This window comes from Spea bombifrons, chromosome 11, assembly GCF_027358695.1.
Source record: "Spea bombifrons isolate aSpeBom1 chromosome 11, aSpeBom1.2.pri, whole genome shotgun sequence".
Classification (NCBI taxonomy): domain Eukaryota; kingdom Metazoa; phylum Chordata; class Amphibia; order Anura; family Pelobatidae; genus Spea; species Spea bombifrons.
In genome coordinates, this window is record NC_071097.1 from 18,797,259 (window position 1) to 18,812,959 (window position 15,701).

General features: G+C 37.9%; 1 protein-coding gene across 1 annotated transcript in view; it reads right to left on the reverse strand.

The window, feature by feature from the left end:
• Positions 1-15,701, reverse strand: part of LOC128468715 (solute carrier family 22 member 15-like) — a 59,578-nt gene that overhangs the window by 17,806 nt on the left and 26,071 nt on the right. Inside the window, exons 8-9 of the mRNA XM_053450476.1 lie at positions 14,056-14,135; positions 2,333-2,441 (exon numbers count right to left, since the gene is read on the reverse strand). Coding sequence (XP_053306451.1) covers positions 2,333-2,441; positions 14,056-14,135 — 189 coding nt within the window. The remainder of the gene's footprint in view (positions 1-2,332; positions 2,442-14,055; positions 14,136-15,701) is intronic.

Sequence of the window (15,701 nt, forward strand, 5' to 3'; positions counted from 1 at the left end):
TTGGAGGGTTGCAAGTTAGACATCTTTTCGAGATTAAGAGAACGATGAGTTAAAGCAGAAATAGTTACCCAAGGTCCATAAGGATGTGCATCTCATCCTGCTATCTATAGGCGAATTGTACAGTTGTCTAAAATAGGGACGATGGCAGGTTTTGGACTTAATAGGAAATCTGGTGACTACTTCTGGTCTTTTATAAAAAATAGAATATAGAATGACAGGACAGACATCGTTTAGTTGACATGCCCATAAGCATTGTACCTTTGTGCAAATCAAGCAGAAATTAAAATTCAACTTCAGTAGCTTCAAACCTTTAGCTGGAAGGCCATTTACCCTCATTAATTCTGAAGCCAGACAACATCAAAGCAATCCAACTTCATCAATAAATTAGGTGAAGATGTAAGAGGGTGACTTACAGTGGCTTGAAAACTAGCTCCTTCAATAAATTAGATAATTATATGTGAGAGACACTCAAGGGCTAGCATATTCAAATATAGAATTCTGATATTCTAGCTTTCTCATTTGAATACCTTTAATATTTGAGAGTTCTTCAAATATGAAAAATGAGGAGCTCCATAACTGAGGCAAGCACCTGGGAATTCTATGCGTAAATGTGCAGAATAGATTCACTTAAGGGCCAGGCAAGGCTGAAGGTATAATAGCACACATGGGTTTATTTACTGAGAGGTGAAAAGTCAGGGAGTGAAGTTCGTATGGTAAATCCTCTGAATTATACCCTAATGAATGAGAATTTACACTTTTTTTTGAGCCATTTGGTTACTATAGTTGACACTTATGGTTCCAGAGAAACTTTCCGATGGGCCATTAAAGATCTAATATTTTCAGCATATTTAGAAACTTCCCAGCCAAGCAAACATGGAAAAAGGATTACACAATCTAACATATAAATGTGAAATATACAGATGCTGAAATATACAGTGCCTAATTATGGAAACTACTTTTATCTGTAATTACGCTAAACTGCATTTCTTTAACAGGAAAATAGTTCTTTTTTGGCATCTGAAATGTTGCCTCATTTATGCATTGCACCATTCATTGGCACTAGTGAATTTAGAGTAAAGTGGATAAGATTTAGAGAAGAGTAAGATGGCAGTCTGGACGAAACAACTCAAGTCTAAAAGAAGGAATAGGATAGGTAGGGAGAAAAACACAAGGCTGTATGCAGAAGAATGAGCAGAATAAAGAACAAAAGAAAAACAGATGGAAACGTGTGGGTACAGAGTAGTTATACTGCAGACAAACCTATGAAGAAACGTAGTTGGAACGAGTGGGATACAGGACGAAGAAGGACATGTGCGATGACTATTGGGATATGACCAAAAGGAACTGAAAAGGAAAAGTGCATGCAGGGACAGCTTGGCCTGGGGCAGAGGTTTTGTCATGCTTATGAGATCCGTGATCTTTTTATAATGTGGATATTGGCTAATTTATGGAGAGGTAAGCAAAGCAACAAGACGCTCACCAACTAATTAGAATAGAATGCATGGTATGTGTGCTAATTAACACTGGCTTTGGAACTTCTCTGCTTAAAAAAACTATTAAATATATACAGTAGACAGTTTTTATGAAAGTCAGTTTAAAGTTGCATGCTTGTAGTGGCACTAAAAACTTAAGAAAAACCTCTGGCATCCTTTTAAGATCCGCAGTTATTTTTTTTAAATTATCCATTTCGTTCTGAGAAAGCAGCTTGAACTTTAGAAGTGACTTTCTTGGGGCAACCAGCACTGTCTGCTTGCAGACACTAATCCGACGGCCAAAACCAAATGAGTGACTCAGTACTGATCTACATTGATAAGAGGGATCCTCAGATTCCTTGTACCCAGCCGCTGGTCAACAGTGCTACACACTCATCTGATCGGGTGCTGAAGCATGCAGCCAGTGTCTGGAGATGCCCGGCCGCACGATATGTTAGTGTAAAAATAAAATGTACGGCCATGTCTATGTCATCGGGCGGCCGCTGGCCTTAAACTGCCAGAGCCAGCTCGTCATTCCCAGTCTGTCCCTGCTTCTGCCAATCTCAACTGAAAACAAGTGTCTCTCAACACAGGATAAGAGAGAGAAAACGGCATTTTATGCTTTCTGCTTCTGCTCATCGGCTATGATGCGCACTGACACCATCAGCATGCGGATGTGCTAGATCAGCTATCATTCATGCAGCTGGAGAAAAAGATGTATTCAAGAAGACACACTTCGGTTTTTTTTATAAATTCAAGTGGCAAAAAAAAGTTTAATGGTACTTTTAGCAAAGTGATAACGTTGATTAATTTAAATACTATACTAAACATTGTATATTACTACTGATAAAATACATTACCTCACGACGGTTGGATAGAGTTCCGAAGTGTAAATGTATACTACGTTGAAAGCTGCGCTGACAGACAATTTCCCGAATAAGGCAAGGGCTGTTTGGTTTATGACAAATCCTAAAAGAAAAACAAAATAGTTCAGAAAGGGAAGTAGGCTTTATAGTGGCAGTAAAAGGCATATGATTATGTAAACCTCCCAAATGTCCCTAAAAAAGTCATAACCTTGTGTATGGAGACAGCAGTTAATGTGAATTTTAATGAATGACAATTTGTAAATAAATACATTGCTCTATGATATTACATAAATAGCTATGAACAAATAGTCCTGGTAAGACCTTACCCCAAGCAACAACTAACCACTTGTCTTAAAACAAGTGACCTTCTTTGGATGCTTTAAATGTTCTTCTTATTTAAAACATTCTAAACATCTTATTCATCACTGATGCTAAAAAGACAGGAATCAGATCAATAACTTGACCTAATTTCAATATTGGAACACGGAGTGACCTCTTTTTCTAGACAGATAGATACACACATACTTTTGTTCCCAGCAAAAGCCAAGAGTTAATCACTAAATTATGAGTTTGGCGAAGAGTTGCGGTAACATGAAAAACTTTAACCCACCAATCTAGCCATGTTTTATGAAAAGTTGGTATCTCCTCTGAATAATGCAAAGTTAAAGTCACTAATGCTGAGGGGTTTGAAGGGAATTAGTGGGATTCAACTCACTGGCTTTCTTTCTCACTATGAAGCCCCAACTCTGGCAAATAAGGAGCAATATGATATTGTATAAGGCATTAAAAGATTTATGAGGTTGCTTTCAACAAATCTCATTGAAACACATCAGAGCCCCACCACAAAGAACGAATTTGCTTAAAAAAAGGAGCAGCTGCAGCTCCAGAGCTGTGGTGAACAATACCCTCTGTGGGCCATTTTTGCCTGCATGAAGAAGTCAATCACTGGCAGCTATGAATTCCCAATGAAATCAATATGAGTGCTTCCTGCCTATGTCCACGAGGTATCTCTTTAGGGCCCTCTGAACTCTGGCACTACCTAGCACTGGAGTTGGTTGGCAGCGAATATAGTACCTGTGCCTACCTGCAGACATGAGATGTGTTCAGCACACATCTCCTGCAAGCCAAGCAGCTGGGAACAGAGAAAGAAGCCAAATGCATCAGGGGATTTTGCTGAATCCACCTGCAAGGAACAAAATAATCATTTAATGGGGACACTCAACTGTCTTTATCAGCTCTTCTTACAGGAGAAGCTCACTAGTAATGCATGGCAAAGTTGGTGAGTTAACTTCCCTAAAAGCGTCCACATAACAGCCTTACCATAAAACCAAACGACCAACTTGGTCAACTTTGCAGAATAAGCTCACCAGGCCATCAAAGTTAAGTTAGTGAGATAAAATATATCTCATCTCATCAGCAAATGTATGGCTTAGGTAATAAACCTCAAAATCAAGCTTTTTTTTTTTGCACGCCACAATTACAGGAATTTTTGGATAAGGAAGGATCACAATGAAGAATGCAAACATACATTGTGTTTCAATAAGCAATTTTAAAAAGTATATTCAAATCTGGGAACCATGTTACCCTTGCTTATATACATATTTTCTGCATGCTAATGATTTTTTTAGGGCTACAGTTCATTTTTAATGTACATGTTGGCAGTTACCTAGTATGGAATATATATACTGTACATACAAATGTACACAATTCTACATTGTGTTCTGTTTGTGTTCCAGAGTGATTCTGCATTTTTTTTAGCACTGGTAACCTATTTCAACTGGTTCCAAATAGTTTTAACCATACAGCGAAGAGTGCATGAAATCTAAGCTGCCGCAAAAGAAATTAAAGTAGCAAAATTAATGTTAAAATATCATCTCGGTCCTTCTCTACCTCCATAGCAACCGTAACTAGTGGTAACCAAAAAGTCACTACTGGATGGGAATTATTTGTGTGTGTGTAATTGTATAACAGCTTGAAGCAATATTTGCTCAAACCTTACATCAGCAGAGGCTTGAATATTGAGGCAGACGTGATCTGAAAATAATTTGAGAGGAGGCAAAGCAAGTAGCCTTATGCAGGATGTCTACGGTGGAAGTGTCAGTTTCCGCCATTCGAGAGATCACCATGGCTCAGGCTGAATGGGCTTTAATAAGGGAATAACTTTTTCCTTTCTAGCAGCTTTGTTGCCTTGAATAATGAATTGCCTTTGATATGGTTTATTTCCCTTTGTGGGAGCTCAAGATGCCTGTCTGACTTAATTATTTCTCCCGTGCTTGTCAGGTAAAACCGTAAGGGGTCGTTGAGTTCAGCTACTTAAAACAGAAATATGATGATAAGCACGCCAAAATGCAGTTTCAGAAGAAATGTGTACTTAAACGCCGCAAGGGTCCAATAAAGAAAAGTTTAAGGGAAGCCGTCAAACATGTAATTATAATTACGCTTAAATGTAGCCCTGTGCAGTGCACGGTAAAACTTGGGGGCAATACTTCACAGGTAGCTAAGTTAATAATCCTCAATTAAATTAGTTAAGGTGGGGGGTTTAAAAAGGCTCACATGGCATGTGATTGAGTTACAGCCCGAAAAATTATCTATAGACCCTCAGCTGCACATAGACCTCCAAACTCTGACACGCTCCTCTGGAATGAAGAACATGTTGGGTTTCAAAATAAAATAATCACCCAAGGGTGATTCATTTCAGGGAAACTCAGATGTGAGGGCGATCTAGCTGTGACATTTGTCACCCCAGTGATCGCTAGGATTGATTAGGCTGATCTGGTTGGCTAGGTGTGTGTCCCCTTCCTCCCTCATCAATCCATGTGCACCCCTCCCGAAGCTGCACACTCGGTCGAAGAGGATGGCTATCCCTGGTAGAGAAGCACCAATTGGTCAAGGGTATACGAATAGCTGCGCTCCCCTTCCAGAACCTCCAAACAAGCTTAAGGGAATCTCATTGCAATAGGGATACTTCATTAAAAGTTTGACATGCAACTATGCATTATGCAGGACTAATCAGGCCTTCCTTGCAGGAGAAACTTCACAAAGAGAAATTGTAAAACTGTGGTGTCTACAAAAGGTCCACAAAAGGTTCAAGTTGGCTCAAGTTACTCATGCCAGATTGAGTTGCCTGAATATAAGCAAATCCTCTTTTCATGGAAGTGAACTACTGTTAAATCATCTCAGCTCATGATGACTTAACTGCTAACCAACAATTGAGTTGTCATTCCTACCAGGCTTCAACTTGACACAAATTTGTAAAAGAAATCCATCAGCCTCAATAGGTCTGCCAAGCTAACAACCAACTTACTGACTGGAAGACTGAATCCCTGATTCACAAAATTAATTCTATTGACATAATCAATGATCAGCTCAACACCAGTCAAGTTCAACTTAACAAGCCTTGGCTTTTTGTTTAAGTAATCAAAAGTGAAGCACATTTTCCAACACAACCATAAAGAATTGTTGGCTTTATGCTGTTCAAGATTCACACTGCACAAAGTAGAGCTGTTCCTATCATCGACCGAATATATGTAAAAGTGTTAAAATCAGTTACATACATTGTGGTTTTGTGTGTCCTATTATGTCCATATTGACACAAGTTTATTTTATCCTGCTTGCTGTGAATACAACGCTGTATAAAATGACTAGAAATAACATCATCAAACACAGTAAAAATCTGATCTAACTTCACTGAAAAGTAAAAATGCGATAGATTAAATACACAATGGCCATGGAAAAGTTTCTCTTACTATATTTTTGGTGATTTTACAACACATTTTATTTGGCTTCAAGGTTCAATCTCATATAAATATATAGCAATAAAAACGTAATGAGAGTTGCGCTTCCTTTCTTGACTTCACTTTACATCATGAAGCACGAAACCTATTGAGCTTTTTTGTATAGGAAAAGCTAGGCTGGATCTGGATAATGCACAGCTAATCAGCAAGATTTCTTCAGTCTCCATACACGTTGAATTATTGCATTATACAGGGCAAGCTCGGGCCGTCTCGTTGGAGAAACCTGCCGCTGTTGGCAATTCATAACGAATGGTGACAGAGCCAGACTAGTGATAACAGGGTGGCCTTGGCACTTTAAGTGTAGCTGGATACGTGTGACCACACTCTGTGCTTTTATGCTCATGTAGCTGAACCACAACTTTCCTGCAAAGCCTCCTGACGTCATGTAAAATAGCAATTCTAATGCATAGTTGTACAAGTGTAACAATCAGCATGATTACTACACAGGTTGCTAGTGGGGTTGGATTACTTTCCACCAGAGTTATTCTGTATAGCCTTTATTAAGCAGTAAACCAAAAGAAAGCTTAAGGAACTAAAGGAGCCTTTTAAAAAAAAAATGTGCCAATACTCACTTCACAGTATTTTCATTTATTTTATTTTATTTGTGGAAAGTAACAGAACACAGTTTTGACTGTGCAAATTTATACTTGCATGTCATTTGTGGTACCAATAGGTTCAAAATATGCAGCACATATACATAAATCCAATTATCATAAATTAAGCTTTCTGGTAAACTCAATGTGACTGATTTTGAAACTCTTGCAGGTGCAGAACGTGCTGTGACAAGACAAAACAGGGAGCTAAATATAGGCTCGGAACTACAGTTTTCCTTGTAATTTGGTGAAACAAAGCTCAGCATTAGAAAAGAAATGTCCTGTTAGGATATCAAGAGATGTGAAAGGATAGGAACTTACGCAATACTTCCACATTCTCATTTGGTCAAAAAAACAGTTGTCCTAGGCTAAAATATGCCACTGTTTGTTATACCTCTAAGACTTTAGTGAGAGCTATAGCCCCAGTGCCGATTCACTAGGAGTATGGCTCTCAATGAGTAGTTTGGGAGGTGAAAGATCTCCCTCTTAATATGGCTGTCAAGAAACGAATAGAGCATTGGGCACACATGTAAACTGCTGTGTGTTCACAAGTTCAATGGGATGCCAGGTTAATGCAGGGAAACTTCTAAAGAGACCAAACAGGCTAATAGAAACATGTTATTAAAAACACCCAATCACCTATTTTACACAAATGTTACATACAGCAAACATGTAGCTTTTTAGAGCACTACGTCAGTCTTTTATGAGCAAAAGACTTCAGTAAGACAAACATGTAAGTAAATATTTATTTCTACATAATTCATTTTAGCAGTCTTAAGTATGTTTTAGAGCCAGTTTAGGGTCAAGCCCATCTTCAGACTTGGCCCAGCTCCCGAGGAGTAGATGAGTGCTGAGCTCCTTCCAGTCAGTCCAATACAGAGGCACATAAGGTCCTTTCATACTTGGCAGGCAAGTTGGGCACTACACAATTAGCGGGATGTTGGGATATTATTACAACAGTAGTATAAAGAGCAACATGTCAGACATGTGCTTTCTGTCAAAGTGGTCTTGAGTATGGATATAATACAACAGGGGCCTCCTCGGTTATAGAAGTGGATTCAATTAATTGGGTTGGAGAGTCATGCAAATAAGGCTACTACAGAAATATTTGGACCCACCAGATCTTTTGGCATACTTTTGGCATTTCATATGTAACACAACATGGGAGAAATGGGCACTCCTTATAGGAGGAAAAAATACGAGAAGTAATTTCACCTGAAATAACAGTAAGTCATATTCTCAAATACTAAAAAAAATATCTGTAAAAAAGAACTATACATAATGATAGTCTGTTGTGTAAGACCAGCGTCATACTCGCATATGTACTGTAAACTTAATTTAACCACACAGCAGTAGAAACTGAGCCATAAAACTAGTGTTGTGCAATGGATTATTATTATTATTTATCTTGTTTCACTCTGGTAAACTCGACAACATAAAATCAAGGCTATGTGACAAATGTCAGCCATTAGAGAAGAAAGAATTGATTATTTCAGGTTATAGCTGTGAAGCAGAGTATTAACATACTTTTCAGTAACAAAAGAAAAAAAAAGATCGGTGGTTCCTACCTCTTATAAACTTGCTTATAAAATAAGAATACCTTTTAGGACATTGATTTGTCAGCAGGAACAATGTCAGCTACATATTTACTATCTGAACTCTATTCTCAAACAAAAGCACATATGGAGAGACTTTACGAGTGCACTAGATGTATGTATGTCAAAAATAGTAATTCATGTCATTAATAGATATGCTATACCAAAGACTGCACTAAAGCAGAGGAATTTTCTAATATTTGTTAAAAATCCTATACATACAATGCCATCCACTCATTCACATGAGAAAAATATATTTGACGTATATTCACATTGATATTTTATACTTTTAGTACCCCTAAAACGAGGAACAGGACTAGGAACAGGAAATTGTTCAGCCATGATTCTGGTATCACAGGGGTATAAATATTAGGTATCACATAGACCAAATCCCCTTAGTCATTCATCCCAATGGGTAAGACTAAGGAATATAGCTGTGCTATGCAGCAAAAGGTTGTTGAGCTTCACAAAATAGAAAGTGGATATAAGAAAATAGAAACATTTCCATTTCCACCATCAGGGTAATAATTAAGAAGTTTCAGTCAACTGTGAATGTTATGAATCAACCCGGAAGAGGACGTGTGTCTATATTGTCTCAAAGTGGCCCAAAACGTTTCAAGGATCACAGCTGGAGAATTGGAGAAGTTAGTCACATCTTGGGGTCAGAAGATCTCCAAAACTACAATCTGACGTCACCTACATCACCACAGGTTGTTTGGGAGGACCAAAAACAAACTCAAGCATCTTCAGTTTGCCAGAAACAACTGGAACTTTAAATGGGATTGGGTTCTATCAGATGAAACAAGCACAAAAATAAGCACCAGAGGTGGGTTTGGTAAACAGAGAGGTAACAATTTGGAAGAGTACATAACGCCCACGGTTAAATATGGTTGCGGCTATTTTCATAGTCCGGCTCCTGTTTTCTCTGCCGCCTCGGTAAGGGGAGTTGTGAACTCGTATTGAGACACTTGACGAGTTTTGAGGATTGGGTCCTATGTTGCTGACTTACATTGTTTTAGGTGAATTTTTGGTATGCTAGGTTAGGCAGAATAGCCGTGCTGACATTTGATGTGGACGAGTGGACGGATTGGTTTTGTTTTGGGTTTCTTGTGTAAGGGTGTCCTTTTGTTCACTGGCCTGCCATACTGAGACAGTATAAAAATATTAACGTATAAAGTGAGAAATTATATGAGCTGAATTGCAGATCAGCTTATAATATTTGAATTCTAACCTCTGTTCTCAGTTTAAAAGGATAAAGAGAGAAAATAAAACAGGTATTTAACAATTAGAAATGATGGATTTCAAAACACTGGTGATTTTTTATAAACAGTAAACTGCAAAAATCATAAGACAATAAAATAAATGTAATTGATACTTTCTCTTAAAAAGGTACCATGTAAGCTCATTAAAAGTTAGAAACCTGACCCTAGTGAAAATGGTGTTAAGAGGCATTATTACAGTACATTAGAAATTAACTTAAAATAATATATTTACATATTTTATACTCCCACACATGTCATAAAAATATGCAGTCAACGTGTAATGTCTGACTCGTATGCTAGTTATTAATCAAACCTAATAAGTTTCAAGCTATTTAAACATGGCAAGATGTGGACAATGACATTCAGATTAATAAATGTTAGGTCAATTAGTAAGAACATTCATGAATTCAGAACTAAATAATTTTTATAGTAGTAAGTGAAATCACCAATATTTGTGGTTGATGATTCCTTGCATTTGTTGGATTTACATATTGGTCATTTTAGCAGCGCCCCAATTTTTATTTGTATATGTTTTGTAGGGTGTGCTTCTCTTTTTTATAGAGATATATTTTGCACCAGTTCAGACTTGTTTGAAGGTTAATTGCAGGTACGACTTCATTAATTTAATTATTTGTTTTCATAATTAAAGTCAGCATGAGAATAATTTCTACTTACAGGAAATATTGTCATTGTATTTAACAAAAATATATTAATGTGCTACCCTTGTGCAGGAAACATAAAAGCCATTCAATTGCTCTTCAGCGAGCTGGCTTTTAGTATAGTTCATTTGCTAAAGAAAATTTAGGTTTAATGTAGAATAAGAATTAATGAACAACTGAATGGTTTGTTACTTGTTTCCACAGACATTAATTTTCTTTCGCAGCTTCTAATTAAGCAAAGTTTGATTGATTATAGCTCCTTTTCATTGACCCATGCAAATACCAGTAACATAAGGAAAACATGGTTGTAACAAAATTGAATGTCACGTTGGTCTCTAAGCAATAACGTTTAACTCTATAAAATGCCTTGCAATAAAGAATTTGTAGGTAAATCACTGAAAATGGCCTGTTTCCATTTCAAAAAAAGGCATTTGGTAACAATGGAGAAATGTATTTAATGTTGATGTAATATGGTTTCCATAATTATGGTTTCCATACAAAGATATTCTAATGCATTTTCTGTACCCAATCGGTACATTGGTCTTGAGTATATATGCGCTAGCGCTAGATTTGAAGAGCCTTTGCTCTCTACCCTCTTTTTTAAAGGAATGTAACCTTATAGGTTACCCTCCACCAGTTAATTTGCATGCAGCAGTACATGGTTATGTCAAAATGTATTGCGCACTTAACAGGCACTCTGAAAACAATTTCAATATACTAAACTATACTAATATATTGAACCCTTTCAGCGTCAGTGAAATCTCTAGTCATTTAGGTTGCTCCTGATGCTTAACAATACATTCACTAAAAGGCAAATATTACCCAAGAATAACCCTGCAATGTAGGTTTTTACCTTGAGGTACTTTTTTGAAGAACCACACCTACAACTACCCTTCTTGCTTGGAAAGTCAAGATGCCTCTTACGTATAATTACCCTGTACAAATAGAAAGGGGAGAGATGTCACTTAAAGAACTGGCAGACCATCTTCCTCCCTCATGTGGACTACAAGATCCTAGCTAAGGTATTAGCTAGTAAGTTGCACTCGGACATCACACAGACTGCCCACACTGACCAGACTTGTGGCATTCTTAGCCACATAATTGCAGGTCGATTGTCCCACAAGTTTATGGGTAGTGCCCTACATAGGTTTGGTATAGGGGAGATATTCTGCCCTTACATTGACCTTGCGCTACATGGATGACATTACAGTCTTCCATGCAGATCGCTAGTCAGTAAGAACACATCCCAGGACTTGGGCAAAGCTTCAGGCACAAAGGTTCAACTGAGGGAAGTCAGAGACCATGTTCTTCAGACATTGGTATCTGCCTTCTGACCTGCTGCCTTTCATCATTGCTACAGACCTCATCAAGATTCTAGGAGTCTGGGTTGGCAAAAATGGCATGGCCCTAAAAATTTCAGGAGGCAGACTGTAAAATTGTGTGCACGAGACACTGCAAATGGCTCCATGTCTCCCTTTTACTTGCTCCCTCTCTGGAAGAGCCTGATCTATAAGCTCAGAGTCAAGCGCACAATGGAACGGAATTCATGGCTCTCTGATGCTACAACATGAATGGTTTTGACTGTGGCATTGAGCAGGCAGACCAAAAGACACAAGGACTTGGCATAGATGGAAAAAAAGGGAGACCTTTTCCATAGACTTTGTTGAGATCCCTGGAAAATTAACCACTAAACTTTGTGGTGAGAAAGTTCCTCTACAACCACTTTGTTTTATATAGACTATTTCCAGAAACTCAAATGGAGGATGCCATCGATGAAGCTTGACAGCTAATGTCTTATGTCGAGTCCACTTAGTGGGTTTCCCAGGAACCACCTGATCCTGTTTAAGACTGTTGCAGTCTGATCCATAGCTTGGTCTACTCTATCATTAACAGTATTGAGGACAAGAAGGTTTAAACCCAAGTTCTAATCCATCTGGTCCACCTCATACCTTTGCACCCTCCCCCATCCTAATGTGCTATTCCTGTCATATTACCACCAGTTTGCACCCCTGGAACTGTCTTATATTGATACTGTATGCCATAATTACTGTTGCATCTTTGTAGTTTAACTGATTGCTTCTGGTGCACCTTTTCTATTATTGACTGTACACAACTGCTATTCCTCTATATACATGTTTAAGATGCGGATTTTTATATTTAACTAGCCTTACAGTCTTTGCATTGGTTCAATTCCATTGAAAACTATATAGGTGTATTAGCCATGATTGGGGTAGTTTGATGTTGGCTAAGCAATATACGGCCATGTAGTGTGATAGAGCGCCCAATATTTATGATTCAAGTAGCATTTGCTGGGTATGTGCCGATCCCCCACGTGTAAAAAGATAACCCTTGGGAACTCATGGAAGTTAGTTTATTAGTGATGAAATTACTAAATTACTTGTTTAGCAGATGCAAAACTTGTGGTTCGGTGAATGAAGTGCTTTTTATACATTTAGAGGGATGACATAACTCCTTGTCTTTCACTTGATATGCCTCTATCCTGCATGTCGTTATAGTGTGCTGATTTCAAAGAGTTAACTTTGGTCTCCTCTTGTCTTGATTAATTGCAATTCTTAAGACAAGGTGTGAAACATCTGTATCTTATATGCAGGCATCTTATCTGATCACTTGTGAGGTACCCCCATAAATTTCTAGGCCTCACTTGGAAACAAGCTTGCTTAGAAACGTAGCTGCAGAGTTACACTGGAGGGAAACTGCAGGGAGTGCAACACCATTTCCCATGCAATCAGCAGGTAACCGACCTAATCTTGTCCCAATCACCCTAATCTTTACTATGAACCCTCTCCAGTCCACATCTCTCCCACCCTTTTGCAATTGCCCTATCCTAGCTCCCATGCCATTCTCTCCTTTCCTCATACCCTCCCTACCACCAACCATCCAATCCCCAAAAATCACAATCCCATTTGTTATCTGTCTGCTCTCTGAAGAACCACCTTTTTCAAGAAGCGTACAACCTTTCCTTCTAAAACTCTCAAGCCATCTGAACGATCAACAACCGCTATATATCATCCGGACCCTATCACTCAATCCTCATTCTAGCAGTTGTCTCCTACTGTTTCACTTCTTCCTCAATCAGTGACTTGATTATAAGCACGCAAGAGCAGGGCCCTCTTCTCCTTTTGTACCAGTTACTGTGTGTGCTTTTAAACAAATACCCTGATTGTAACATAGCTAAGGAATCTGCTGGTGCTACATAAATAAATGTAATGTAAAATAGATATTTATGAGAGGTAGGCATATGGGAAGAAGCATAGATTTATTAGTTCCCAGTCAGCAACAAAAGTAGTTAATTGTGGATAATAATATTTAATTACAGTAAGCCGTTTAGTATTTTTGCCCTCTTTTTGTTATTTGTGCAGGGATTCTTTCTTCCAGCCATTAATGTAATCAGAATCACTGATATCATTATTATTATTAGCAATATTCTGTTCTGTATTGCATAGCAATAATGGCACATATAAAATCTCACCTAATGTGTTAATTTGTCTGTGTTAACGTGTATTTTAGAATCTCTTGCGCATATGCTTAGTATTGGTGTTAACTTTTAATAAATGTGTTCATTTACCTTAGATAGCTCTACATATTTCGAGTCCCGTCATGCATTCATTTTCTATGTGCCTATATTGAGTGTAGTGAGTTGGATGGGGGGCTTATAGTAAAAAGGCCCACTTCAAATTAGGTTTACTCCTTGACATACCCAGCTATGTTTTGCCTATGACTAATAAAAATGTTGACAGCATAAATTAGAATTATTAAACAGATACAGATTACACAACATGTCTTTTTTCCTTACCATCTGGTAGAAACATTGTGAAAATGCAAGCAAAGCCAGCAAATACAAGAAATCCAGAAGTTGCCCTTCCCCGTCCGCACCTATTAAGACGAAAAGGACACAGAATGGAAAAAAAAAGGCATGCACATTAAACTCTGGGTTAATCTCTTTATATTTCAGCAAACAGAGTTATTTGAGTCCCACTATGTATTCTAACTGCATTTTGAATCCATCTGCTGATGGCTGAATAGCTTTATCTGCAATTTAAAGAAAAATAAATAACAGCATTTCATAGATTAAAACCTTACAAAGGAGAAATTATGGTAACACTTCCATGAACTATAGGATTCCAAATGTGTTTGTTGGGTTCATTGTAACTCCATATACCACTAAATCACGGCTTAAAAAGGTAATTGTTAGCACGTTATCCATGGTAATGTAAAAAAAATAAAGCTAGGTTATGTAGCCAGCCACAAAGTACAAGATGGCCTGGCCCAGAGCCAGAACCGAGCTCAGATTCACACGTGCAACTCAGTGTATTAACTGTTTTATTTTGTTTGAAACACAATTGTTTTAATCCACAAAAAAAATACTTGTAGGTGAGCTGAAGTGAGAATAAGAATTCCACATCAAAGCATACGCTATGGGTTTCGAAGGGAATCTCCAAAGGACAGAGCAGGCCTAGCACAATGATATCCACGATATGACACTAAACCCTTAAAATGACCTTTTTTCTTCTTTTGAAGAAAGAAGCAACAATTCACAATGCATGGTATGTGTTTCAAACTGCTTTCTGATTGATTGGCACTCAATGCTTGCAGACACTGCTCCAGGCACCATCAGGGGCTTACTGCTTCTAGAATAAGTGGTCATGTTTTGACCTAGATCGACAGAAGGGATTTACCTAGATCCCATCTATAAATGTGTCTTTCAAAAGGTGCTCAGGATACACCTCCTCCGCCACTGCTAACTGGACTAGCTGGAAGTAGTGGAGGTAGGCAAGAGGTCTGTGTTTGTATATATAAAACATATAAAACCACCTCTAACTTACTCAAAATAACTTAGTTACAGTAGTTTAGGTTGGGAAAAGACTTGCGTCCATCGAGCTCAACCCTTTTCCTACTCCTTGTTAACCGCTGTTGATCCAAAAGAAGGCAAAAAAACATTATGGCTGAAATTGCGAATTGTGTTTTCGATGGGGAATAATTCCTTCTTGACTCCAAACGCCAATCAGATTTCTCCTTGGATCAACATGCACTAAATAAATATTAATTCCTATATTTTCATACATAGCCCTCTATGTTCTGCTTCATTAAAAAAGTGTCCAGGCCCTTTTAAAGGCATCTAATGTATTTGCTAGCACCACCTCTTCAGGCAGTGAATTCCACACTTTAACTGTCCTTACTGTAAAAAATCCCCTCCGCTGTCGTAGACTAAATCTCCTTTCTTCAAGTGTTAGTGGTATGTTTTTTTGTTTTTTTTTTTTACTATGTAATCACCTCCTGGATACATATGGATGTGGTGAACAGTATGTACCTCACATAGGGAATTGTGTTATGTGAGAGGAGAAATTTTTTTATGGAAGGAAATTCCTCTTAATCAAGAGTCCTCACAGTCATCTACAATTTGTATATATTTTGTAAAATTTATATTATCGAGTGTAAATA